The sequence below is a fragment of the Mycteria americana genome, chromosome 5 (assembly GCF_035582795.1).
Source record: "Mycteria americana isolate JAX WOST 10 ecotype Jacksonville Zoo and Gardens chromosome 5, USCA_MyAme_1.0, whole genome shotgun sequence".
NCBI classification, from domain to species: domain Eukaryota; kingdom Metazoa; phylum Chordata; class Aves; order Ciconiiformes; family Ciconiidae; genus Mycteria; species Mycteria americana.
Window position 1 is genome coordinate 68593737 of NC_134369.1, and position 27260 is coordinate 68620996.

The window sequence follows — 27260 nt, forward strand, 5'->3', positions numbered from 1 at the left end:
GTAATGCTCTTGGAATATAAAAATTTAAATAAGTATTTAATTGCAAGGATTCTGATGTCTTACATACACATACATTTCCAATCCTTTCAGTGCACCCCAACAATATCATAACTATGCACACAGATTTATACACCCTATATATAAATGTTTGGAAATTTGGGGAATTTTGTAGTAATGAAAACCAAATTTTAAAAAATCAGAACTTTATCATACATCGGTAAACAACATTTAAAAGTGATGTGCTTAACTGAAAGAACTATGTTTGCTTATTGACATTGATTTACCTTCTTGTTGCATCTCTTCAGACTTCCTTCTCACATGAATAACTCGGGGTCTCACAGTCTCAACTTGTGCAGCTCCTTGGCTTTCCTCCTATATATCATACATTAAAATCATATTACAAATCTGACTTTTGATGTAAAAGCACAGTAAAATTATGTGGAGCTTCAAGAAACATCCAGAGAGGTTTTTAAAGATTCATGAAAGGATATGCACTTGCTCTCCTTCCTTTTGACTTCAAAAGAATTCAGATCTGAAGTGGCCTATTGCAATGCTATTTCCTCTAGATTAACATCCTGGGAGCAGTAGGTATGGCAAAGTGCCATTTAGACCTGAAGACACAGGAGACCCTCAATTTCTACTCAAAGCATGTGCCGGAAAGAACATAAGATTTCTCTGGTTTTCTTCAATACCCAGGACTTCTCCCTAGGTATTATCCTCCTGACTAAAAAGAGGAAATTGAAAGGGAAAAGAAAAATAAAAATTTCAGTACACAGGTTGGAAAACTCATGCCAAGTATAAAATTTATTTCCTTGTCCATGCTTTTAAAAGCATTTTCTGCTCTTCCTGAAATGCTCTTCAGGACCTAGGTCTGCAACAATGCCTATAGAAAAACAGCTTCTTAGAAGCAACAAATGCTCTGCATATTAAAAAGGGAGACATCATCTTTGTCAAGTACGCTTGTTATCTGATGTGTTAACTGGAACAGGAATTGTGGCCCAAGGACATTCCACTACATGTAGACAGGAAATATGAGAAGCACAAAACAGAGTCATGGAGTCCTAGAAGACTTAAGGGTTTTCTAAGACAGACAAATTTGATTTCATCAGTTATTCCATTGATTCCATAGATGACTATAAGTTTTTTAATGAAGATTCTTAAAGAAGGAGGAACACGAGAAAGTTCATAAATGTTTGCATATCACAGAGCATTTGGAGCCTATGGACAGAATTGTTGTATGACTTCTAGGAAAATTACAAGCAACAGCACAGGTATTCTCTTGAAGACCTGATGACAAAGTACCAGTGGTATTTTGCTCCCCAAAAGCTAAAAAGGAAGAAAAGGAAAGTATGCTTCAGTTCTGTAATAGAAACCCTCCACTACTGTGGAGGCCACAAGTGAAACAAACAGCCAAAAATACAGAAGAAAATAAGAAAATTTTTATGTCTGGCAAACAGACAAATAAGCATGGTGCCAACTATGCACTCAGGGCTTCCCATTTCTTTCAGCTAACAACTGTCTCCCACGATAACAGGCATCTCAACAGTGATGATATTGCTTCTCATGTACTTAATGATCACTTAAGCCAGTGTTGCAAAAATCAAGAGGAACAAAAAGATAAGCCATTCGGTCACTGTCTTTTCCTCAATAGCTGCATGGACTTGTTTACAGTCCCCAGTAAACAAAGTATAGAGAGGGCTACGCTAGTAGATAGCATGTCATCTCTAATAAGCACCAACACAACCTCACCAGCACAGCAATGAGCGTAAGCTGACAAAAGTTACTATACATGCACCTAAGATCAAGCTAGCACCTCCACAAGGCACCGTGTGCATGGATACAGTTAGGATTGGCACTAACTTGGTCACCTCTATACACCACGATGTTGATCAACTCTGTTCATCATTTAAAGCTGACAAGATAAGAAAGAGTTGAGGTGATTTTCTGAAAGCAGGAAGGTCTCATGGAAATGTGATCCAAGGCAACCAATGTTTCAGAACATTAAATGTAAGCAGCATAACAGTATACTCATGAGTTCATTTGAAGTGTTTTTTTGTTTTGTTTTGGATTTTTAATATGACAAACCAAAACCCAGTTTAAACTGAACTGAGGTGCAAACAGAATTGAGAGACAACACATAGATTCATAACCTACAATTCTGCATTCCTGAAGATTAAAAACCCATGTCTTTTGAAATACTAAGAATGAAAGCTAATGAGAATACCAAAGTGACAATCCCACTTAAAAAATGTTGATTGTATAAAAACATTCAAAATTATATAAGAACATTATGAAAATATTTTGCAACTAACTGATTTTCTAAGACTTTAACAATGCATTTGGGACTTCAAATGAATTAGATTTACCATCTTTGAAATGATCAGCCACACAAATATGACTTCAATGTTCCTCCCTCCCATGATCAAAATGATTTATCTAGAATAGGAAGAGCCCAGCTTCCTAGTCATTCTCTTGCTTCTTAGAACTAAGAGCACAGGGGCAAAGTGGCCACAAATAACAGTCAATTCCTGTATTGTTGCACAAGAATGGACAGAAGGGGTCAAACTGAAGATGCATCCAGTCTGGCATTCTGTCTAACAGTGGCTAAAAGCATATATAAATCTCAAAAAAATCCAATGCCAGAAATGGAGGAGCAGCCAAGGAATTTGGGTAGATAAGAAAATTCCTGTATGACTTAAGCCATTTGTTTTGGAGTGAGTGACCACACAGACTTCACTCTTTGTTACTAAAGGGCATTTGCGCCTGCCCTACATGAAAAGACAATGCTCTTTCTGTTGGTCAAAATCTGATCTACGCATCGGTGCCAGGGAGCAAACAAGAGGTACGTGTATGGCGGCTCCACATCACTGCCCACAACTGCCCTGAAACGAGGATCCTGTTCAGACAGTTACAGAAACCACCCAAGCTTTGCCATAACAAACCCTAACATCCAGGAGGATCATTCCCAGTTAAATCAGAACAAAGCTCTACCAAACCCAAGGCCCAGCTGGACACCATCTGAAATACAGTGTATTTTCTCAGGTCTCTCAGTAAACACCATGAAAAGCCTAGTTTTGCTCCTAAATAGATTCATCTTCTTGCTTTGTACATAGCTGATACAGTTTCCTTTCAATGAAGGCAAACACTGCCTAAAGATGAAGAACAAGATGTGAAACAATTGATGTGAGTGACTAACTTGGGAAGAAATCTTTTAAGAAGTTTAAACTGATTATTGCCTTAAACATTGCATAGAATGAATCATTCTGAAAGCCTGAGCATCTCTTGCTCTCTTAGCTGGTATTATGTTACCAGAAAATCTGTTTCCTACAGGCAGGTAACAAAGCAGATCCAGCCATAGATCTGAATATAGATGCCATCCCTAACTGAAACTAGGGGAAAGGTTCATCATTGTTACATGGTAGATAGATGCTGTCAAAACAAGCTTTCAAATCATCTGGTACAGGAATTTTTTTCAGAGAAGGATGTACAGATCTAATAGAGGATCTTATGGATCATGGCTTTGCCACATCCTGGACAGACGTTTACAGTGGTTATCACTTATAGGCATGGTCATGTTACAGAAAAGCAAAAAATCTAGCCATGAGAAACAGTGATTTAGAGTCTTACCTCAGGAACACCCATGTACGGGAAGAGATCATTTTGTTTGGGGGAAACAACCAAAACAAACAAAACCACACACACAAAGTTCAGGGGTTTGTTTGATTGGTTTGGAGGGAGGGTGAGTTTTATATGCCAGCAGGCAAAAAGCCCACACTAAGGGTTCAGATGCAAGAAAAAGTTTCTGAAGATAACATAATATATAACTATCTCTATATTTTCTATGAAAGACACTATGTCAGATCACATTACATTTCTTGCATCAGTAAGACTATGTACATGGGTAATCTTACACATGGTACATTATCATCTGCCTGTACCCAGGCAAACAAAAATCAATCCTAACTCCATCAGTTAATTCTCCAGAGCATGAGATGCAGGTATTACTGGGTTCTTTACACAGCTAATGGTGTTAAAAGAAGGAAACACGTTTTACCCTCTCTGTCTCTTTTACTTTTGGCTAGTGAAACGATAACAAGGATATGAGCTTCACCCCAACAGACACAGCTGTTTAACAGAATCCAGTCTTGCCTGTGAACAATCATTCCAAGAAATAGTATGTTCCCGTGACCTCAAAGGGAAAGAGGTATCACATTTAAAATCCTCTTTGAAGATGCAACACGTCGCTTCAGATGACACATTTAAGAACTGCTCAGACACCAATGGCACAATACACATCAAGGCTCAAAAACATAAAATCAAAGACAGGTCAATATAAGATACTTCAGGTTATTTTTAATATAGAACATCAGGGAAGGGCAGAATGCATCCAGGAACATAGCAACCATGGTAAGTACATTATTACTTTCAAACACACTGTGAAGCTTAACATATTAAGGAGCAATCTGCCACCTCATTTTTAGCTTTTGCCACTCGCTATTTGAATTTATCTTTAGTTAGCAAGTAAACCATCATCTCTAGGTAACAGCACATACTAATGAAGTAGCAACGGATTAACTCTGTAGGTTTCAAGCAGAGATCAATAGGATCTTCCTCTACCTTCAAGTACTCTGAGGTGCATCATCATTACTGCCTTTCCAACCCTGTCCCTACGAGGACAACTGAAGCTGCTGAGATGCTGAATCAGTGGGTTACAACTGGTGAGGCCAAACCTCTGTTGTTGCTTCCTCTCCCATATATCCATATTCTTCTGTATTTGAAGCACTGTGCCCCTAAAACATTGGAATGCCCCATCTGAACTGAGTATGTATAGTATTAGATCCTGTGAGACCAGTGAAGTTGTGAGGAAGTGCAGAAAAGGTAAAAGAGAAGGTCTGAGCCTAACAGAAAGCATATTGTAAGGATCCAGTCACAGTAAACACAATCATTCTAATTACACACATGTACTTTTGACTTCAGTTTCTCAGCTGAATGTGTCACTTTAAATGCATCAGTTCTGTGATGTCAATCACCACAGTGAAACAGGAAAATTTATTTTCCTAGGTTTTAGTTTGCGCTTTCTGACCAGTTACAGAAAAGATCCTTTGAGTTTACCTGGGACAGATCCTCTGAGGGAGATGTCACTCTGCAGCTTGGTTGGGCTGCTTGCAGAACAGGATTTGAAACTGGTTGTGATTCCAGTTCAGCCATAAGCATTGGACCACGACTTGTATCTGCATCTCCAAGAATTTCTGCAGAGAGAGAAAAATGAAGAGAAAAAAATTCCTTGATGAGCTGGAGCAATAATCTCCCAGTCAACTCATGTGGCAGGATGTGGAGCCTTTCAAGAGTCAACAATGTGGCATGCAATGTTAAAGAGAATTATTTCCTCCTTACATGGCTCATTGTATACCCCTTAAATTGTTCTTGTGGGGAAAAAAGAAATAAGAAATACGTGTCTGTGGAAATTGAAAAAAATAAATCAGTTTTATCATCTGTAGATTTCTAACATGGCAGCATTTATGATAGCTTCAAAGCTGTATAGTTCATCATACCATTATATGCTTAATGAGCTTTATCACACATATTGGAAAGAGATTGGAAAGGTTTCTTCCTGAAAATGTTTCACTGTTGTATGAATGAAAAGAAACCTGTATACAGTCTTTTTTAAAGGGATAATTTGCTATATAATCCAGCATTTATCATGCTTTTGCAGCCTGGAAGCGTGTAAAGCACCTTTATGAAAAATGTACTGACAGCTCATGTACTAACTTTAGGTCTTTTGCTATCATACAGAGCCAAAGAATGAATTTAAAGCCTAATTAACTATAATCATTGCTTAATTGACTGTAATTATTGTTCACTTTAAGACTACATGTGCCACATTTCATTTGCATGTTGGTTTTTATATCCATGACTTTAAGCACTGAAAACAAGGATTTATAAATGAAAGACTGATCATCAAGATGCTGTTATATACCTACATGAGCAACACCTGCTCTGTCCTACAAATAGACATCATGTTTCCGTAATACAGATAAAAACCGGTCACAAAACTGAAGATACCCATGGACACACAATCCCCAGAATCCTTACAGATATATCTGTGAGTGACTCATTCTGACAGAGAAACCGAGTATCCTCTGCAAGGTTATATGTACAGAGATATACACCCTGAAATATATGAACTTTTACACCCATTGGTGTAACAATTATTTAATTTTTACCCCCCAAAATAATTATGAAATAAAATGATGGGCCTGCATTGTAATTGTTGCGGCTATCAGGAAATAGCTCTTAGTCCTAAATTGCAATAGACTGAAGGACATGCAATCTCACATACCAGTGGACAGATACAAAAGATTTGGAAGAAAAGTGGAAACAATCACAGATCATTCCTTCCCCCCTTCAACCTCCCTCCCCCTGCCACCCAGAACAGATTGTTTCCTATTCAGTGTTGACTTCGCTATCAAAGGGACTTGGAAAGAAGATCTTCTGTTCCTCCCCGACTGGAAAACACTCTTGTCTTGAAAGTACATCCTAGCTTTTATACAATGTTGTTTCCTTAGCAATGTCAATGAATACTGTGCTGTGCGTTCAGAGGTGTGGAGGGAGGGAAGCTAAGTTAAAAATCATTAGAATGCAACAAAACTCAGTCTGGGATTATTACAGATTATGTAAAAACACAGGGCATCCCCGTATGGTAGTTAGTCCAGGGTACTTGCCTCCTCTAAAAAAATACTACAACAGAAATAATACTGTAAGATTTAGAGAGATGAGCATAAAAAATTACTAGAGAAACACACTGCTTCTAGATTATCATCACATGCAGGAGCTGGTTTTGAAAAGTGTTAGATATTTACAGGACAGACAAAGAGCATCCTGAATTAAATTAAATAAGCTTAAAAAAGATATAGAGAAGATACAAACATGTTATGCCAAATACAGTTATGGACAGTATTTGTAAGTTATGGACAGTCTGGGTAAGAAAGAAATATCCCTAGTAGATAGGTCCTCCCATTAACTTGTATCTTCTAACTCTCTATATGGTCCTGAGCGCTATCAGAGCCTTAGAGCAGATTGATCTAGATCACTCATTTATTCCCACATCACAGTGTTCGTAATGCTGACTGTACTCTAACAACACAGTGTTAAACAAGTGACTTGGAGAAAGGGATGGTAGCATTACCTAGTCCTTTGCCAGGAAGCCTAATGTAACAAATCTCCAAACAACATCCAACAAACTACTTTCAAGTCAAAGTTTGATAGTATGTAATGTATGCAATATATTTTTATATGTGATATGTAAATACCAGAATGTATTTTCAAGGCTGACAGTGGTGTAGCTGGTCCAAAACGTTAGGTAACAGCTACCTTAAGAAGCTTACTCTCTGTATAACCAGTTCAAATGTGAATCAGTTCAAAACTAAACAAATACTCTTATTTCTCTGAGATAATTTTTGCCACATGTTAAACACATTCAATTTCAATCCACTTCCTACTGGTCAGGGGCTGATAATGTGAGATATGCTTCTCTTGTGAAATTCATAAATGTGAAAATTAAAAGGACAGAAAAACAGCTGTTTGATCACTTTAGTTTACACAACTTCTGATGAATCAGTGCAACCATATTTGTGTTGTAACAGTTTAATAATTATTTCAGTTTAGTTTAATCATATTTAAAACCACACTCAACAAAACCAAGAGTTTCTACGAGCTTGCAGCAGTTTAACTAAGCAAGTATAGATGTACATTTTCAGATAACAATAGAGAAACTGGGATAAAAAGATAAGGGAGAGGAAGGATGGGCCAGTGGTTACAGCACTAGTTTCAACTGAGAAGAAATAAATTAATTACCCTGCTTTACCACAGCAACATATTCCTGCACTACTTTGTACAAGCCATTATGTGTGCACCTCAGCTACCCATTTGGGAAAAAAAATGAACTTCCATATTGTTACAGGAATATATGAAGCTAAAAATATTACCAGTTATGAGACACTGCAGTATCACCTTGATGGATTGATAAAAACAGTGAGGAGGAGTGCTGTATAAGAGGACACAGAGAAGTAGCTTGAACTGCTGATATTAATACCTGTCCTATGGAAACTGACTTCAAGAATGGTCAAACTAAGTGGTTTTGAGAACTGAAGTTGACTTAAAAGAATAAAATACAAACTTTACAATCAACTTTTCTACAGGCAAGTGGGTACTTGGCACAATTTTTGTTCAAACTGTAGAACATTAAAGACAAAGAAGAGTGAAGACACAGCTTGAATTAAATCCAGTTCTCAGAATAGGAATGCTAATCATTTCATTGCAGCAATTGCCTGTAAATTTTTAATATTGGTTTTTGAACATACCCTCTGAAATTATTTTAGATACTGTTATAGAAAAAAACCTCAGAATCCACATAAATATCACCGAGAAGAAGTAACAGTCTAACTGTACCTCCAATTTGGGCAAGCTGCCCTGGCGATGGAGAACGGAAACCCTGGTGTGGTCTGTTCTCAGAAGTCCGAGCAGTTGGATGGTCCATATAAACTGAATGTCCCATTAGGATTCTCTCTGCTGCACGGGTCAGCCTTGGTCTTTGACCTTCACTGAGCTCCCCAACACTATCATCAGAATCCTACATAAAACAGCAACATCAGAACAGCAGGTATAAAAATCCCCAATGTATTTCTTCCAAAACCAGGCATTGTTAATCTAATTATATTAACCCTTACAGCATACATAGACTTAAGTCTATACTATTAGCATTGAATAAAGAACACTGAAACCGAAGAGATATCATCTAACTGGGTTTGAAAGCAAGATCTACATTTATCAGTACTGGACAGAAAAGAATCACTTACAGCCAAAGAACATCACGTATTTTGCTAGTGGTATCCCAACATGATCAGAACCCAAGTTATATTTTTAGCATATGAAGTCTTTAATGTTACACATACAGCCATTGTTGACTGCCTGGCCTTGTAACAACACTAGAAGCATCTAAAAGCTACTGACTCTGTTGTACAGCATGTCACATTAGAAGTTCAATTTTTAAGTAGGTTTGGATGGCACTTAAAATAGGGATGGTTCTCTGGATTCTGACTTTCAAAGCTGCAGAGAAAAAACAGCTTGCTTCTATGCAGGAATACAGGTTGAATACACATACACACATGTGCACAGAATCATTCTAAAGCAATACTAGTAACATCTAGGAAAATATTCTTTCTCTTATAAACAAGAAGGTATGCTTGCACACACCTTGCCAGAATATGGGTGGGGGGCAGTTTATTAGTGTCTTGTATGGACAGACTGAGCAGTCCGTGACTATGGGAAAGGGAAAAAGCAAATTAGAGATGCATTTGTAATTGGCAGTGCTGATGAGAAAATGTCATTACAATTACAGTCAGACTCAGAGCTGACACTGTAGAAAGCTTTTCACTAAGTCCATCCACCAGAGCTCATTAAGTAAGATACAGACAGACAAAGGAACAGTTAAGGAGGTGAGTGAAGTTAGTAATTATTTAGACTAAACTGACCAAGACAGAATGAAGAAACTGCATATGCATCAATAAAATCACAAAAAGCAAGATCTGCTGTAAATAAAGGTGTTCACGAACCATACTGCAGTATTTACAGTTCACTTCCTTTAAACATTCCTCCAGCTATGTCAGTTAGAATAGACATCCAGTCCAAACTACTATTTTCCACATAGAAAATACTTAGATGTGTGACAAAAAATTACTTTTGTCCTTTGTGATGCAGATAGTTATATTTTTCTGTTAGTCTGTTTTTTCTGCCAACTGAATATGAATATTTTGAGGTTTTGTTCCAAGATCAGTATCAACAGCATGTGCAAAAGTGCATGTAAACATTTGCTGAGTTATTCATACCTTCTTAAAACACTCATAAGGCTGTTAAGTACAGTGAACTTGTACTGCTAAATATACTATATTGCTGAAGTGACAGAAAACTTCCCTGCTGTTCAAAATGACAGGACAAATCTGGTACACTGGAACAGTCACATATGCACCTTGAAAACTAGGTACGTGTGATACTATGTACAGCTGACTTGTTTATAACAACACTTAACCTTCAGTGTTTTTAAAAAGTTTTACATGAGAACATAGCCAACAGAAGTGGGATTACTTCCAGCAGGGAATGAAGTGTACGAACCTGTTCTGTAGCCAACAGGAGGGATAAGCTTGAAATATTTTATCTACTTTTGAGTAAGAAAGTATCACTTCAAAACTACTGTATTGGAAGGAAAAGGACTGTAAGTTACCTCCAAATGGCACGTTCCTTCTTGTGCAGCAACAGGTGCTTGATTTAATTTGGCTAAAAGAGTCAGGACAGGATCCCTTTGATAGCCTTTATCCGGTCTTCTCACCACTTGCCCTTCACTGGGAGGATCATAATCCTAAAACAAAGAAACAAAAACCACATAATACATGATCCAAAACTGTTTTTTGTAGGAACCTGAATCATTCTTTCTTTAGTTCACAATTAAGCTTTTTTCTTTTATAGCAAGTTGTTACAGTTTCCACACTGAGAACTTGTGTCACAAAAATCTAGACATTTAAAAATAAGCAAACTGATGACACACTGCTCTCTCCTTTTACCCACAGACATGCACAGTCTTTATTTGATACATAAGACTGCAATACTTAGAGAAGAACAAGGTCCTTTAGGCCTCCAAAGTTCAGGGAAACAGTTAAATCCTCACACATACTGGTTGCTAGCAACGATCTGGCTGCAGAGCTGTTACCACCAGCAAGGATTTAGCTTCCTCAACCAGAGAGCCTAGTTTGAGGATGGAGGACTACTGGAAGGAGTTACGATCCAGTGACAAAGAGAGGGAAGAACACCTTAGCAAGCAAGCTTTCTAACCTGATGAAGAGAATTTACGTTCACCTGATAACAGAGTCTTAAGCCCAGAATTTAAAAGAGGAAGTGTGGCAGACAGAGGAGGCGTCTAAAGGGAAGCCTACAAAAGGAACTTTTACAATCTTGATCAAGAGGGAAGGCATTCTCCTCAGGTGACTATACACTCATACAGCAAAGTCTGGACAACAGACGGAAAGATCTGCAAGTTCAGGGCACAGTCTCACAACTATCACGTGAATGAAATCATGGATATTAGATGGGAAAGTATGCACAGGTGAACTATGGCCATGCATGGCAGAAGTGTTTAGGAAGGATAGGAAGGGAGAAGAAAAGTGGGCTCCTAGGACATTTAAACTTTGCATTATTGAGGTTGGAAGGGACCTCTGGAGATTGTATAGTCTAAACTAACTGCTCAAAGCAGCACTTATTCCAGTGTTTGGCCACCCCCACAGTAAAAACATTTCTTATGCTTAAAAGGAATTTCCTGAATTTCAATCTGTGTCCACTGCCTCCTGTCTTTCACTGGGTACCACTCAGAAAAGTCTGGCTCTGTCTTCCTTACTTCTTTCCACCAGGTATTTATACACATTGGTAAGATCCCCCCAGAGCCTTCTCTTCTCTAGGCTAAACGATCCAAGCTCTCTCAGTATGACAGATGCACCAACCCCTTAATCATTTTTGTAGTCCTTTGCTGGACTCACTCCAGTAAATCCTCATATCCTTCTTGTACTGGAGAGCCCGTAACTGGACACAATACTCCAAATGCTATCTCACCAGTACTGATTAAAGGGGAAGGACCAATTCCCTTGACCTGCTGGCAATGCTCTTCCCAATGCAGCAAAGGATGATGGTGGCCTTCTTTGCCATAACGGCATATTGATGGTCCGTGTTCAACTTGTTCACCAGGATCTGCAGGTTCTTTTCTGCAATGGTGCTTTCCAGCTGCTCAGCCCCCAGCATGTACTGGTGCATGGAGTTGCTCCTCCTTGGGTGCAGGACATGGCATTCCCCTTTGTTGAACTTAATGAGATTCCTGTCAGCCCATTTCTCCAGCCCAGTGAGGTCCCTCTGAATGGTGGCACAACCCTCTGGTGTATCAACCAGTTTTGTATCATCTGCAAACTTGCTGATGATGCAGTTTGTCCCATCATCTAGGTCATTACTGAATATGTTAAACAGCACTGGCACTAGTATTGACCTCTGGCATACACCACTAGTGACTGGTCTCCAGTTGGACTTTGTGCCACCAACCACAACCCTTTCAGCCCAGTAGCTCAGCCAGTTTTCAACCTCAGGTCAAATCATTCCTTGACTTCACAGACCTCCATGTTCCTACTGATGGTCTGAGTCAGGCTGAGAGGGGAAAGGAACACTGGGGATGTTGTGGGTAGGGTCTGCTTCAGAGCATCTGACCAACAGAAAGCAAGAGGAGGCTTTCTACAAAACGTTAACAGGGGTCTGATGATTGCAGGTCTTCATCCTCAAGGCAGAGATTTCAACTGTCTGGACATCTTCCAGAAAAGCCATACAGCATTGTGGAGGCAGTCCAGGAAGATTTTAGAAATCCCTCTGGAGGTCCCTTCCAACCAATACTATTACAATTTCACTATCAATTTTTTTATTCTCTCATAAAGAAAACAGTTTGGTTTAAGTATAGTATTACTCTACCTGATACTATCATTTAGTATCAGTTCTTTACCGCTGGGTAAAGAACTGGCTGGATGGCCGCGCCCAAAGAGTGGTGGTGAATGGAGTTTACTCCAGTTGGCGGCCGGTCACAAGTGGTGTTACCCAGGGCTCTGTGTTGGGGCCAGTTCTGTTTAACATCTTTATCACTGATCTGGATGAAGGGATCGAGTGCACCCTCAGTAAGGTTGCAGATGACACCAAGTTGTGTGGGAGTGTTGATCTGCTGGAGGGTAGGAAGGCTCTGCAGAGGGACCTGGACAGGCTGGATTGATGGGCCGAGGTCAATTGTATGGGGTTCAACAAGGCCAAGTGCAAGGTCCTGCACTTGGGCCACAGCAACCCCATGCAACGCTACAGGCTTGGGGAAGAGTGGCTGGAAAGCTGCCTGGCAGAGAAGGACCTGGGGGTGTTGGTCGACAGCTGGCTGAATATGAGCCAGCAGTGTGCCCAGGTGGCCAAGAAAGCCAGTGGCATCCTGGCTTGTATCAAAAATAGTGTGGCCAGCAGGACTAGGGAAGTGATCGTGCCCCTGTACTGGGCACTGGTGAGGCCGCACCTCAAATGCTGTGTTCAGTTTTCGGCCCTTCACTACAAGAGAGACATTGAGGGGCTGGAGCGTGTGCAGAGAAGGGCAACGAAGCTGGTGAAGGGTCTGGAGCAGAAGTCTTACGAGGAGCGGCTGAGGGAACTGGGGTTGTTTAGCCTGGAGAAAAGGAGGCTGAGGGGAGACCTTATCGCTCTTTACAACTCCCTGAAAGGAGGTTGTAGAGAGGTGGGGGTCGGTCTCTTCTCCCAGGTTACAAGTGATAGGACAAGAGGAAATGGCCTCAAGTTGCGCCAGGGGAGGTTTAGACTGGATATTAGGAAATTTTACTTCACTGAAAGGGTTATCAAGCATTGGAACAGGCTGCCCAGTGGAGTGGTTGAGGCACCATCCCTGGAGGTATTTAAAAGACGTTTGGATGAGGTGCTTAGGGACATGGTGTAGTGGTGGTCTTGGTAGTGTTAGGTTAACGGTTGGACTCGATGATCTTAAAGGTCTTTTCCAACCTATACGATTCTGTGATTCTGTGACTTATCTGACAGCTATGTCCTACCAATAGGCATTACGCAAAGTCAGAGAGGGAAAGTCCAGGCATTTGAGGAGAAGTGTTAAAAGAGGAAGGGAATAGAGAATACCTTGACTTGGGAGGCTTCCAGGATGATGGACTAAAGTAGACATCAGATAAAAAACTAGACTGAAGTTTTAAGCAGCTTTAACTAACTCCAGCCTCAGCTAACCTACTTTAATAATTTAAGCACACAAGCAATTAAAAGATGGCTTAAAGCTGAAACAGCTCAGAGCATAACAATGTTCTATTCTGTTTAAGATGTCTTAAAACTAAAAACAATAAAGAGATGAAAATGCATATTAGCTACCTCTCACCTACAGAAGTATATAAATCACTCAACCTTTTTTTTAATATAAATTAGCTTGTATAATGTTTTTTTTTTCTTTTGGAGCTCTGAAATTCTAACATTCTTTGTAAGTGTACAGTTTAAAAGCATAAATTTAAAAAGTTTATAAGTGAAAATGCTTAAAGGACATCCAATTTATCAAGATGCTCAAGGTAGAATACCACACTAACTCCGTTTCCTTGTGAAACATTTCCTTACCATTTCATTGGCATCTCGTAAAGTACTTGTTAAGCTCTCAGTGAGGTTTGGAAGAGACAGTCCTCCTTCTGCTAATGCTGAAAAATATTTTAAGTTACAAATACTAAAAAACATGCAAGTTATATGGAAGAAAGCCAAGGCCACATTCTTTAATAATTGCAACACAGTGCTTTAGTAAAGTTGGAAATTCCTACTACCGGATGTGTATTATAAAGATATTTTCAGCTTCCAAGAAAATTGCTCTTATACTTTGCTTTCAATAAAAACTTAGTACTTCGTACCACATGGTACTTGTGCAAGACAGTCCCTGTGATACTATGACAAAAGAGCAGATTTAATCTTTTTTCATTAGTAAACAGAAGCATTTTGTTCAGAAACAAGAAAAAGAGCAATGAGGTCTCTTAAATCCAAAACCTTGAACTGAAAATTAGAGACCAGGTTAATGCTTGCAGTTATCAGAAAATGTATGAAATGTAACTTCAGGAGACTGGAAGAGAATTTTATAAAGACAAAAACATTAATCCAAACTCTAATTTCCACAAATTTATCTAGTTAGTTACCTCTTGCAGCCAGCATCTGTCCATAGCTGAAGAGTACCTCCCCTTCTGAGATGGGTCTGTCTGCAGTTTCTGTTTCTGTTTCTGTGAGGGTAAGGCTGCTTTCCTGCGTGGACTGCCCAGAACTAACTGTAGGCACAGGGGATGAAACCTGTGGATTGCAAGGAGGCGATTTGAAGGGCCTCGCTGATGACTGCTGAGATGGTAAAATCAAGGCCTCTGGCTCCTCATCATTAGCCACTGACATCTCACTAAAATGTAAGAATATGCATTGTGAACACAACAAAATGCATTGAACAATATAGACTAAAGTCTTAAATCAATACTGAAAAGAAATTAATCTGCAGGTATTTTTTCAAATGAAAGAGCACAGCATTTTACAGAACAGTCCAAGAATCAACATGGTTAAATAAAATTATTAATGAATTTCTGGTTATAACTAAAAATTACCACATGTATTCCCACTGAGGTAATAGAAAAAATAAAATGCTAATAATACAATATTTCATTGTCATTACATTTATTACTGGCAGGTGTAACAATACCAGTTTACTAAGTACAATGTTCAACAGGACAATGAATAAGGACCAATACATTCTCAGAAAAGTCCTGATTTCACATTTTTCTCTCAAATATAAGTCAAGCAATTAAAAAAAAGAATCCTGGCTTATCTCAATGTCTCCTGATAGACACATTAATAATTTCTCTACTGACTTTTTGAGGATATATGTAGAAATAATATACTAATTTTTTTAAGAAATGAGAAAACTGTGCAGCCTGTTCAACTCACACAGCCTTGGGACGGAATGGTTCTTCAGTCAAAGGACTGGGTTTCTCTTCTTCCAGAGGAAGTTCTGCATCACCCCATGGGTTTGGAGGCTTTGGACTTTCCATTTTTGCAGCTTCGGAGACCCATTCTGAGGCAGGAGGGCTTGATGTGGTTGTTCTAGGAGGCGTATTGACAGGGGTAACCACAGGTGTGCCAACACGACTAGTGGCAGCTGGAATCTCAACTCCTGCAGGCGTGAAGCCAAATTTCAGATCAGAAAGGAAAGCAGGAAGTAAATTTCAGACAGTTAGTCAGTTCCACGAAGCCCTTGTAATGTTTATGACACCTTTTGATAGTTACAGAGACAAGAATAGATTAAGACTAGTTTCTTTTAAGTAAAGTGTTGGCATCTGAAGGAGGTAGAATGAAACCTCAATTGCTTATTTCCTTTAATAAGGGAGACTGCTCTGCATTTAAAAAACTAAGCTGTTTTACTTGGAGAGTGTAAATTTGGCTTAATTAACATTAGAAACACAGGAAGGAGCAAAAGACAGCTATTTTTCTGATGTGAAAAAGTGTGGAGGGGCTGGGAGGGCTAGAAATCACACAGACCATAAAAATGTGCATTAAGTTTGAAAACAGAACTGTTACCAAATAGAAGATGTTGGCCTTTTATATGAATTAGCCCATAATTTTTGTACTACATGAGTTCCCACTTGAATTATAGCCTCAAGAATATTTATCCTGAGAGATAACGTGTCTTTGAAGAAGAAAATTAAAGGCAGTAGATTAAAGCATATTTTCTACTTCTAAACTTCAATTATTATTTTCACTACCTGTTTCTTTAATTTTTTCATGTTCGTGAACATCCCCACTCATTTCTGTAAGAGATAGAGAAGACTCTGGAGTTTTGACCAGAGGCAATTCTTTTTCTGAAGGTGGTGTTTGTGGTGGTGTGGCCTGGGGCGTTGGCAACGGAGTAGGCACAAGAGACTCCTGAGGGAAAAAAAAATCATAACCACAGTTACTATCTCAATGCAAAATGCCTATCTTCCACCTATCCCCAGAGCTAGCTGAGAGAAAGGCAGGTTATCGCAGAACAGGAACAGCTGTTGCTTAGATACCTGCTTCATGGATCTACATGCTGCGATCTTATTGGCATCATGGAGACATGGTGGGATGGCTCTTATGACTGGAGGGTTGGAATGGAAGGATACAGGCTCTTTAGGAAGGACAGGCAGGGGAGACGAGGAGGGAGTATCACCTTCTATGTCAATGACCAGCCAGAGCGCGTGGAGCTCCACCTAAGGATGGATGAGGAGCCGACCAAGAGCTTATGGGTCAGGATTAAAGGGAGGGCAGGGACAAGTGACATTATAGTGGGGGTCTGCTACAGGCGATCTGACCAGGAAGACCAAGCGGATGAGGCCCTCTATAGACAGATAGGAGCAGCCTCACGTTCACAGGCCCTGGTCCTCATGGGGGACTTCACCGTCCCTGGTATCTGTTGGAGGGACAACACAGCAGGGCATAAACAATCCAGGAGGTTCCTGGAATGCATTGATGATAACTTCCTTCTCCAAGTGATAGAGGAGCCAACGAGGAGAGGTGCGATGCTGGATAAGGAGGGGCTGGAGGGGAATGTGAAGCTCAAGGGCAGCCTTGGCTGCACTGACCATGAAATGGTGGGAGTTCAAGATCCTTAGGGCACTGAGGAGGACACACAGCAAACTCACTACCCTGGACTTCAGGAAAGCAGACTTTGGCCTCTTCAGGGATCTGCTTGGTAGAGTACCATGGGATAAAGCCCTGGAGGAAAGAGGGGCCCAAGAAAGCTGGTTAATGTTCAAGGATCACCTCCTCCAAGCTCAGGAGCGACGCATCCCAACAAAGAGCAAGTCAGGCAAAAACACTAGGAGGCCCACATGGATGAACAAGTAGCTCCTGGACAAACTCAAACCCAAAAAGGAAGCCTACGGAGGGTGGAAGCAAGGACAGGTAACCTGGGAGGAATACAGAGAAATTGTCCAAACAGCCAGTGGTCAAAGCTAAAAGCCCTGATAGAATTAAATCTGGCCAGGGACGTCAAGGACAACAAGTAAAGCTTCTATAGGTATGTCGGTGATAAAAGGAAGACTAGGGAAAATGCGGGCCCTCTCCGGAAGGAAACGGGAGACCTGGTTACCCAATATATGGAGAAGGCTGAGCTACTCAATGACTTTTTTGCCTCAGTCTTCTCCTATAAGTGCTCAAGCCACACCACCCAAGTCACAGAAGGCAAAGACAGGGACTGGGAGAATGAAGAACCGCCCACCATAGGAGAAGATCAGGTTCCAGACCATCTAAGGAACCTGAAGGTCCAGAAATCCATGGGACCTGATGAGATGCTTCCACAGGTCCTGAGGGAACTGGCAGATGAAGTTGCTAAGCCACTATCCATCATATATGAGAAGTTGTGGTGGGCCGGTGAAATTCCCACTGACTGGAAAAGAGGAAACATAACCCCCATTTTTAAAGAGGGAAAAAAGGAAGACTTGGGGAACTACAGGCCAGCCAGTCTCACCTCTGTGCCTGGCAAGATCATGGAGCAGATCCTCCTGGAAACTATGCTAAGGCACATGGAAAATACGGAGGTGATTGGTGACAGCCAACACAGGGCAAACACTAAGGGCACTAAGGGCAACACTAAGGGCAAATCGTGCCTGACAAATTTGGTGGCCTTCTATGACAGCGTTACAGCGTTGGTGGATATGGGAAGAGCAACCGACATCATCTACCTGGACTTGTGCAAAGTATTTGACACTGTCCCACATGACATCCTTGTCTCTAAATTGGAGAGACATGGATTTGACAGATGGACCAACAGTGGATAAGGAACTGGCTGGATGGTCGCACTCAAAAGAGTTGTGGTCAACGGCTCAATGTCCAAGTGGAGACCAGCGATGAGTGGGGTTCCTCAGGGGTTGGTATTGGGACCAGCGCTGTTTAACATCTTCGTCAGCAACACGGACAGTGGGATTGAGTGCACCCTCAGCAAGTTTGCCAATGACACCAAGCTGTGTGGTGCAGTCAACACCCTGGAGGGAAGGGATACCATCCAGAGGGACCTCGACAGGCTTGAAAGGTGGGCTCCTGCAAACCTCATGAAGTTCAACAAGGCCAAGTGCAAGGTCCTGCACATGGGTTGGGGCAATCCCAAGCACAAATACACGCTGGGTGGAGAATGGATTGAGAGCAGCCCTGAGGAGAAGGACTTGGGGGTGTTGGTTGATGAGAAGCTCAACAAGACCCAGCAATGTGTGCTTGCAGCCCAGAAAGCCAACCATATCCTGGGCTGCATCAAAAGAAGTGTGACCAGCAGGTTGAGGGAGGTGATTCTCCCCCTCTATTCTGCTCTCATGAGACCCCACCTGGAGCATTACATTCAGCTCTGGGGCCCCCAACATAAGAAGGACATGGACCTGTTGGAGCGAGTCCAGAGGAGTGCCATGAAGATGATGAGAGGGCTGAAGCACCTCTCCTATGAGGACAGGCTGAGAAAGTTGGGGTTGTTCAGCCTGGAGAAGAGAAGGCTCTGGGGAGACCTTAAAGCAGCCTTCCAGTACCTGAAGGGGACCTACAAGAAAGCTGGAGAGGGACTTTTTACAAGGGCATGTAGTGATAGGACAAAGGGTAATGGGTTTAAACTGAAAGAAGGTAGATTTAGATTAGATATAAGGAAGAAATTCTACACTATGAGGGTGGTGAGGCACCGGAACAGGTTGCCCAGAGAAGTTGTGGATGCCCCATCCCTGCAAGTGTTCAAGGCCAGGTTGGATGGGGCTTTGAGCAACCTGGTCTAGTGGAAGGTGTCCCTGCCCATGGCAGGGGAGTTGGAACTAGATGATCTTTAAGGTCATTTCCAACCCAAACCATTCTGTGGTTCTATGATTCTATGATCTAACCCCTCCATCTAAATGTAAAGTCGCACCAGGCTAAATGGTATGCCTGGACAAAATAAATTAAAAACCAGTAAATTATGCATTAGAATGATTACATTTGGAAATCATTATGTATAGAATAGAATAGGCTAGACTATTTCAGTTGGAAGGGACCTACAACGATCATCTAGTCCAACTGCCTGACCAATTCAGGGCTGACCAAAAGTTAAAACATGTTGTTAAGGGCGTTGTCCAAATGCTTCTTAAACACTGACAGGCTTGGGGCATTGACCACCTCCCTAGGAAGCCTGTTCCAGTATTTGACCACCTTCTCACTAAAGAAATGCTTCCTAATGTCCAGTCTAAATATGAATTATATGATTATATGAATTTTAATAAAGTATTTGACAATGTTAAGCAAGAAAATATTTTGTGACATGGATAAAATTGAGTCAGTATGATAACTTTATGGTAAGAGAATCAGCTAAAGAGAAGATTACAAACAAAGAAAGAGCCAAGACAGTAAAGCACTAAAATAAGAACACAGTTGTGATGTTCCTTAAAAAGTGACAGCGATGGAGATAAATCTGACAAGCAAGTATGATGGTTGTCATTCAGCCTGCTATGGAGGAATATGAGGGACCTTTCCAGGTATTTTCCAGCCCTGTTCTCTGACATCTATAAAGAAAACAAGATAATGGGGCTAAAGGAAGGCTTCCAGGCTAGTTTCTGAAGAATAAATCCTCAGACTGATGATTTTTATTAACAACTCCTAGGGGAAGTGGAACACGCTAACACATTTGGCAGTTCACACACAACTGCGTGACATCATGAACACCAAAGAACTCGGTAACTGGGCAGCTGAAGTTCTAGATAGGAAACTTCACAGTAAGAAGGGGTAGATCAAGAACGCACAAACTACATATTCAAGAATGTCTGCTATAAGTTGAGCAGAAACGGAAAAAGGAGAAGAAAAAACTTATGAAGGTACAAATTATCCGAAGGATAATTATTAGCCGCAATCGTGGAAAGACTTTAAAAAAAACCAACTGGCTACCTGAGACTCCAGTAAAGGCTGGAGAGTATCACTACTATAGCACAAGGCACTGAGGAAACCCCATTTACATACTACATTATTATTTAAAATGTGTATTAGCATAATAGTGTTACCTGTGGCCAAGACCAATCTAAATTGGAAAACATTAAAGCGCTGCCCATCAGTAAGTCGAAAAATGGAATGCGTACGGACAATTGCTTTATTTAGCCTAATCAAACACAGGCCAAAAAGGACAAAACTAATCTCTAGAAGTGTGCAAATGAATATATATAGTAAGGAGAAAACAACCGTTTCAGCCTAAGGACATTTCAGTTTAAGCTTGTATGGGAACAAGAAGGCTTAAGAGGGCCATTAGTAAATGTAGAAATGTAGTACATGGTTATTAGAAGAGGTTTCTAAGTATTAGGAGAACAAGCTACAAAGAACAGTCCTCTTTAACATCATACCCTCCATAATCTGTAATGGAGTGGGGAAGAGCTCTTTAGATGAAGGATGGCTGTATTTAAGCCTACAGCAGTGAAATGATTAGTTTTGACTACAGAATAATCTGTTGGCCACTTACAGCAGGCACTAGCTGGTATTTCAGTCTATGTGCACTGTAGCAAATCAGAATTGATCTCACTTTCAACGAAGTTTTGTACAGTTAGATTTCTAAGTACAGCCATTTCCACATTCATCCCAAAGACATTATACAACACCAGATTGTAGCACAGCCATGTTATCAAAATAAGAGCCAGCTGTCATTTTATTATCAAAGGGAACAGAGAAAATTATGCTGTATAACAGGAAGCTCTGCTAATAATTTAAGCATTTACTGAAAACTACTGAACTCAAAACTTAGAAAGAATTAATACTCATTTTTACAGATATTAAAGAATGGCTGCAAGCCCATAAGACCAAAAATAAAATTGCTCTCAGTTTCTATTTCTTCTTATATGAAGAAATCAGTTTCTTCATATTTCATTTCTTCGCAAGAAAGGAGCATAGCTATTTTTCTTGAAAATAACACGAGCTGTCTTTTGACAACGTGAAATTAAGTACCAAGTCTGCCCCTTAGAAATCAGTTTTGTGCTCAGCCTTGAAGTAAATAAATAAATATAGCATGTTGCATGCAGCACAAAGGAATTAATTTTTTTTTTCTTTTCAAATTTTTTTTTTTTTTAAGTGAAATAGGTTTAATCTTGTTGCTTGCTGGGGTATAACAAGGAACAATCAAAAAATGCAAATCATGCACATTCAGTTCATCAGTCTTTTTCTGCCATCTTTGTCTTGCACATAGTTGAACCATCATGCCACGAAGAAATGATCCTTTAGAACTTCAGTAGGAAAGCTTAAATAAAACGGACTCTTACCATCATAATCGCTGTACTTGGAAGAATATTTGTAGCAGGAATTGCTTTCTGAGCCTGCTTGTTACCCAGCATGGTTGCAATTGTCTCACTGAGAGCTTCATTTATGAAATGACTTATCATTTCTGAGTCCACAGGCACGCCAGCATTGATAAAGAGTTGAAATCCTCCACCACCTGCAACTTCAACTGAAAATGAAGAAACATAAAGCACACGTCCAGGTCCCACTTCTTAAAACGTATATACTGTACTGCAGCCACTCATTTTATTCTCCATGAACTTTTAAACATTCCTTTGCAAAAAGTAATTTTTTTTTATTTTGCAGATAAAGAAACAACAGCAGAGAAGCAATTCAGAATCATAAAAGAAGGCAGCAGTGAAGGGCAGTGACATCACAGGAGAAATGGATTTGTCTCCCATTCTCACACATTTATAAGGGAAGTAATTTTTGACATATCTATTAACAAAAGAAAAGCAAACAAACATTACAGGCTTAGCAAAATGCCAAATCTGATTTAGATGGCAAATAATAGAAGTTGATTTGTACAGTGGTATGTTATATGTGTTCTTTTTTAAGATAATTTAATTCAATGGCCTTATCATGCTTGCTCTGTCTCAACATAAATTAAAAGCATGCACTTTTGCATTTTATAGTTTCACTGGTTCAGCATTATCCACTCTTAGGCTCAGGCAACAGCTACCTACACAGCTTGTTAAAATTAGCTGAAAATTGAGATAATCTATCTGCTGAGAACAGTAACTCCTACTTACCGATGTCAGAGGTTACAGTCTCACTGTCTTCACTCCCTGAGGTGCTAACGCTGGGCACTGTTTCTTTCTGAACTGGGTACATCCCACTGATAATTTTTGCCATTATTTCTTGTTCCACCCTAGCAGAATAAAACCCATTTAACTATCAGCAAACACCAAGACACCTAGAAGTATACAAAAGAGTATTCTTGACATAAAATGCAAGGCAGCTCAAAGGAAAGAGAAGGGAAGGGAGGGGAGGAGAAGAAAGGGAAGGTATTCTTATGGAGTCATTCCTTCTTCCATATATATTCTCTCACCACTTTGTTATATTGCAACTCACCAATTTATCAACCTGTTTTCTATAGTTTCTCTCCTTTGAATCAGTTCATCCAAAACATCAGAAGACTGCTGAGGAGCAGAAGCCACTGGTGGAAACAAAGGACCATTGTATTTTGGCGAGGCAACTTTAAACTGTCCATTAAGCTCCAGAAGAGGCTCAAAGAATTCTGGAATTTCATCCCTCTCCTCTTCCTGATCCTAATAAATAAGTAGTAAATTAAGTTATGGTGCATTTCTGGAAGGCAATGTCATCGAGGTAACCATCAGATATTTTTCTCTGAGAAACATTTGTCGACGTGTCACAGCACACAAACCACATTCTCCCCTCTTAGTATGTTGTAGTTAATTAATACAATTCTAAACTTAGCAAACCATAAATCTGTATAAGTATAAGGCTATAGGAACTGCTAAGTAAAACATGATTTGGCTCATATTTCCTGCCTGTGCTGCACAGGGCAGGGAGCCAATGGTAATGCTAATCCTTGAGAAATTTACTTGTGACGTAAGTCAAGTTTCTTTAATATATACTCCAGAAGTGCTCCTCTTTTAAACAAAAAAGTTTAGGAAACTTCCTACAGTTACTTGTTGGGTTAAGTTTTTTGGTTTGTTTTTTTTGTTTGTTTTTTTGTTTGGGGTTTTTTTTAGAAATTAGACTTTTACTTTAAAGTCTCCTGTCTGAAAAGATACATTCCCAAAAGTTAACAATCACGCAGTCAGTCAAAACTCTAATAAAGTTGCTAGCACTGAAGACTAGACATTAATAGTTTACATATGTTACATGTATGCTTACACTTTCACTAACTTCAGCTGCTGAAAGTTAAAAGGTATTTCTGGGTAATCAATTCACAAGATCCTCACAGTCACTTTGAATTTAACCTTAATGTGCTATTTCTAAAAGTTATGAAAGTTACTCGGTCTGCATTATAATGTTCGACTGTTTCCAAAGATGCCACCCTCCTTTTCCCCCCTGAGCACATACACAGCATTAAGTCCCAAAAAGCAGTCACCAACCCATCATATCGTAATGTAACACTTTACAAATGTCTCCTGATGGATGAGAACCTGCATCCTTCACTCCTAATATTAAAAACAAATGTCTCTAATAGTAATATGATTCTCTAAGAAGAAAATTTGGCATGCCAGAAAAAGATGAAGAGCTGAGCCCTAAATTACCAGTGAGAAGTATGTGATGTTGCATAAAAGAGCTCACTGTAAATCTACAGTTAATAAGATTAATCTCCAACACAGTGAAAGGAGAAAAAAGGTCTTCTTTTCCCTTATATAAATTAAATTTACTTTTAACCCATAAAATAAAAAACCTGCTATATATTTTCTATGAATTAAAGAACAAATCACTAAACCCAGAAAGAACAGCAAAGGAAAAAAAAAAAAGAAAATATAGTAATATTTTGCTGTCTCCTTCCCCAACCCAGCATTAATACTTCTCTCCTACCTTAATATACTTTAAAAGTGAAAAGTCAGATAGGTCCATGATGGGTATTACAACAAATACCTATTGGGGAGTGGGATCTTTCTGGATATTTAAATAGTAATCATTCTTCAAAAGAAAAGCTGTAACTTACAAAGCAGGCAAAACAGAATATGTGTATTTGGGTGACAAAGATCTCTAAACCATTCTAGGCATAGAAATAACACAGTAAAGTTAAACTCAGAATGGCACTGGATGCCTTGCAAGCTGATAAACAGTTCATTCTGTTAGGATATACGCATTCATAACCATAATTCATTCTGACAGGAAATGTAAAGATGTCTTTGTCCAGTGTTTCATGATGCATTTTCTTCTGACTGCATTAGTCCATAAATTTTCTTTGATGTTGCCTATTTAATATAATCTTTTCTGAAAGTATGCAAAATACAAACATCTGGATTAAATAAACCAAGTACATACAATAAATCTTACATATATTTAGTAACTTCTGACAAACTTTTGCAGTTCTCCTGCATTTCTAAACTATGTGCAAAAATATTTTATATTTAATAGTGCACAAATCCAAAAGAAAATTATATTCATTTTGGGGTGATATATTACTTCTGCTGAAATAAATAAATAAAATAATAGTCAGTATTAAATAATACACATTGAAATTGCACATATATCACCTTGTAGACCAATCCTGAATAATCTGCACTCAATTCTGCATTTTACCTCCCTGGAGACTGTTGAAAATATCTATCATGACTCCCAATCAAAATATGGCATAAATTAGAAAGTCTTTCAGATATGATGGGAATATTAATCACTGTACTTTATAATAAAGTATCAAGTTGAAATTCTATTTCCCAAATTACATTCAGATAATTAAAAAAATGTTTGAAATGATTAGGTGGTATAGATTAATTTTGTTCCGCTACTAAACACGTATATGCATAGTCTTTTATTAAAGCCATCCAAAACTTCATCATGGATTTCTTCTTGACAGATTTTTAAAGCAATTTTCACAAGCAAGGTCAGGCTACATTGCAGGTGCCACCTGTGAGCTTTTGTCTGAAGAGTTATACATGTAAAAAAATCACTGCCCCAAAGAGCATCTATGGGAAACCAGGGTTGAGGAAAATACATTTACTATGATCTCTGCAGGTTATATATTTTGCAGTGATATTCAAAATTGAAGCAAAATTTCTGAGAAACAAGTCCCCACCTTGCAATTAGGGCATGTTCAGAGAGAGCAAAAAGTGTCTCTAATCTTAAATCCTAGTAAATTTGCTAAAGGTACTGCAGGACGTGGCTGCTCATAAGAGTTGGAAAGTAGACTCAGTAAATCTGAGAGGCTGTTCTGGGCTCACATTAGCTGAGCAAGTATCTCACTTTGGAATAAGGCAGGGTCCATGCAAGGGCTGGCCTTACGAAGCCTCTTCTGTGCAGAAAGTCTGAACCTACATTGTTGTAGGTGCAACCATGCATCAAAAAAAAAAAAAAAAGTGTGTAAATCAAAGCTGTAACAGCTTTTTCTGCTTTATTCCACATGTGAATTTTCTTACTGTGAAATAAGAGCACCTAATTCAACTATTTTGGAAGACAGAGCTCTGGGTCTTTAAACACTAGACAGCAAGGGTGCAATGGGAGAACAAGGCACATCACCTCTTCCCGTGGCAGGCCTTGTGTTTCACAAGTTGGGGCACATTGCCCTCAAAACTGTCAAAACAAATTACCGTTAGGTTATGTGATAAAAGGTTTGTCTCCACCCACACAAAGGAGCACAGAGGAATGACAATAGGTAGGAGAATAACCTAATATGACAACCAAGCACCCTGACATGGCTACTCCCAGCGCTACCACAGGAGAGGGCTCAACCCCAGTGTCCAGGAGCGAAACCCAGCAAGATGAGCCCACGGAAAAACTCTCCATAGCACCTTTCTTAAGGCTGGATGAGGTGATGAGATGACGGGTTGCAGGGAAGAGTATTTTGGGATGGTACAACACATTTTATGTGGTGTTTACGGGGAGGAACCAGGGGTGTGGAAAGGGAAGGACCAAGGTGGTTTGGAGAGGTACAGGTGTGGGAAAATAGAGGGCTAAGGGGACAAAAGTGGCTGGTCAGCATGCTTGCCTGGCCTTGCCCTATGCCTGATCAGCGCAGCCTGTCCTGTCTCCTCACTAAATGCCATTTCCAACTATTTTCCTGAGCAAGGGGCTTTCAGGGGATTGATTGCACGTCCAGGTGCCAGAGCTGAGGAGGGCAAGGACCCAGGGCCAGCTACTGGGTAGACTGAGCGTCTAACGCCAGATACTGGAGGGTTCCACACTGTGTGTGTGTATGCCTGCGTACATACATGTATACACACAAACACACATATGTACATACACACAGCACACGTATATCCCAGACCTCCATCCTGAACTGCCAGAGGGGGGAACAGGATCAGCACGTTGGTGCTGTTTGAGTGCTGATCTGTGCGCCCACTCGTGTACGTGTATGTGTATGTGTATTGCATCCGTGTGTTTGTATGTGTGCCTATTGGCAATACATGCTCAGCCTCACTACTGGCTGGACCTGGGAGCAGGCAGCTCGGCAGCCTTGCCTCTACTGGGCAAGCATAACTCGCATTTCAACTGCTAAGTATCTCTTAAATAAGTATCTTCTAGTAGAAAAGGTAAAAGAAATCCTAGGAAAAGGAAATGCCTGGGCCAGGGTTCTGAGGCGTTTTTGCAAATATCCACCAGGGAAGAAAAAAACAGAAAAAAAAAGAAAAGGAAAAAAAAGGGTATTTCACAGAAATACTTACCCTCTTCGGTTCTAACAGAATTAAGTTTTCATAATAAAAGGGGTGTGG

The 27260-nt window shown here is 39.9% G+C and overlaps 1 protein-coding gene across 8 annotated transcripts in view; it reads right to left on the reverse strand.

Annotated features, from left to right (window-relative positions):
• KIAA0586 (KIAA0586 ortholog) overlaps positions 1-27260 on the reverse strand; it is a 78893-nt gene that overhangs the window by 24904 nt on the left and 26729 nt on the right. For all 8 annotated transcript variants that reach the window (XM_075503831.1, XM_075503828.1, XM_075503834.1 and 5 more), the window contains 11 exons: positions 22969-23165; positions 22647-22765; positions 21879-22063; positions 16386-16545; positions 15571-15796; positions 14784-15031; positions 14224-14300; positions 10277-10411; positions 8449-8629; positions 5113-5249; positions 285-372 (listed from right to left, as the gene is read on the reverse strand). In XM_075503831.1, coding sequence (XP_075359946.1) covers positions 285-372; positions 5113-5249; positions 8449-8629; positions 10277-10411; positions 14224-14300; positions 14784-15031; positions 15571-15796; positions 16386-16545; positions 21879-22063; positions 22647-22765; positions 22969-23165 — 1753 coding nt within the window. The remainder of the gene's footprint in view (positions 1-284; positions 373-5112; positions 5250-8448; positions 8630-10276; positions 10412-14223; positions 14301-14783; positions 15032-15570; positions 15797-16385; positions 16546-21878; positions 22064-22646; positions 22766-22968; positions 23166-27260) is intronic.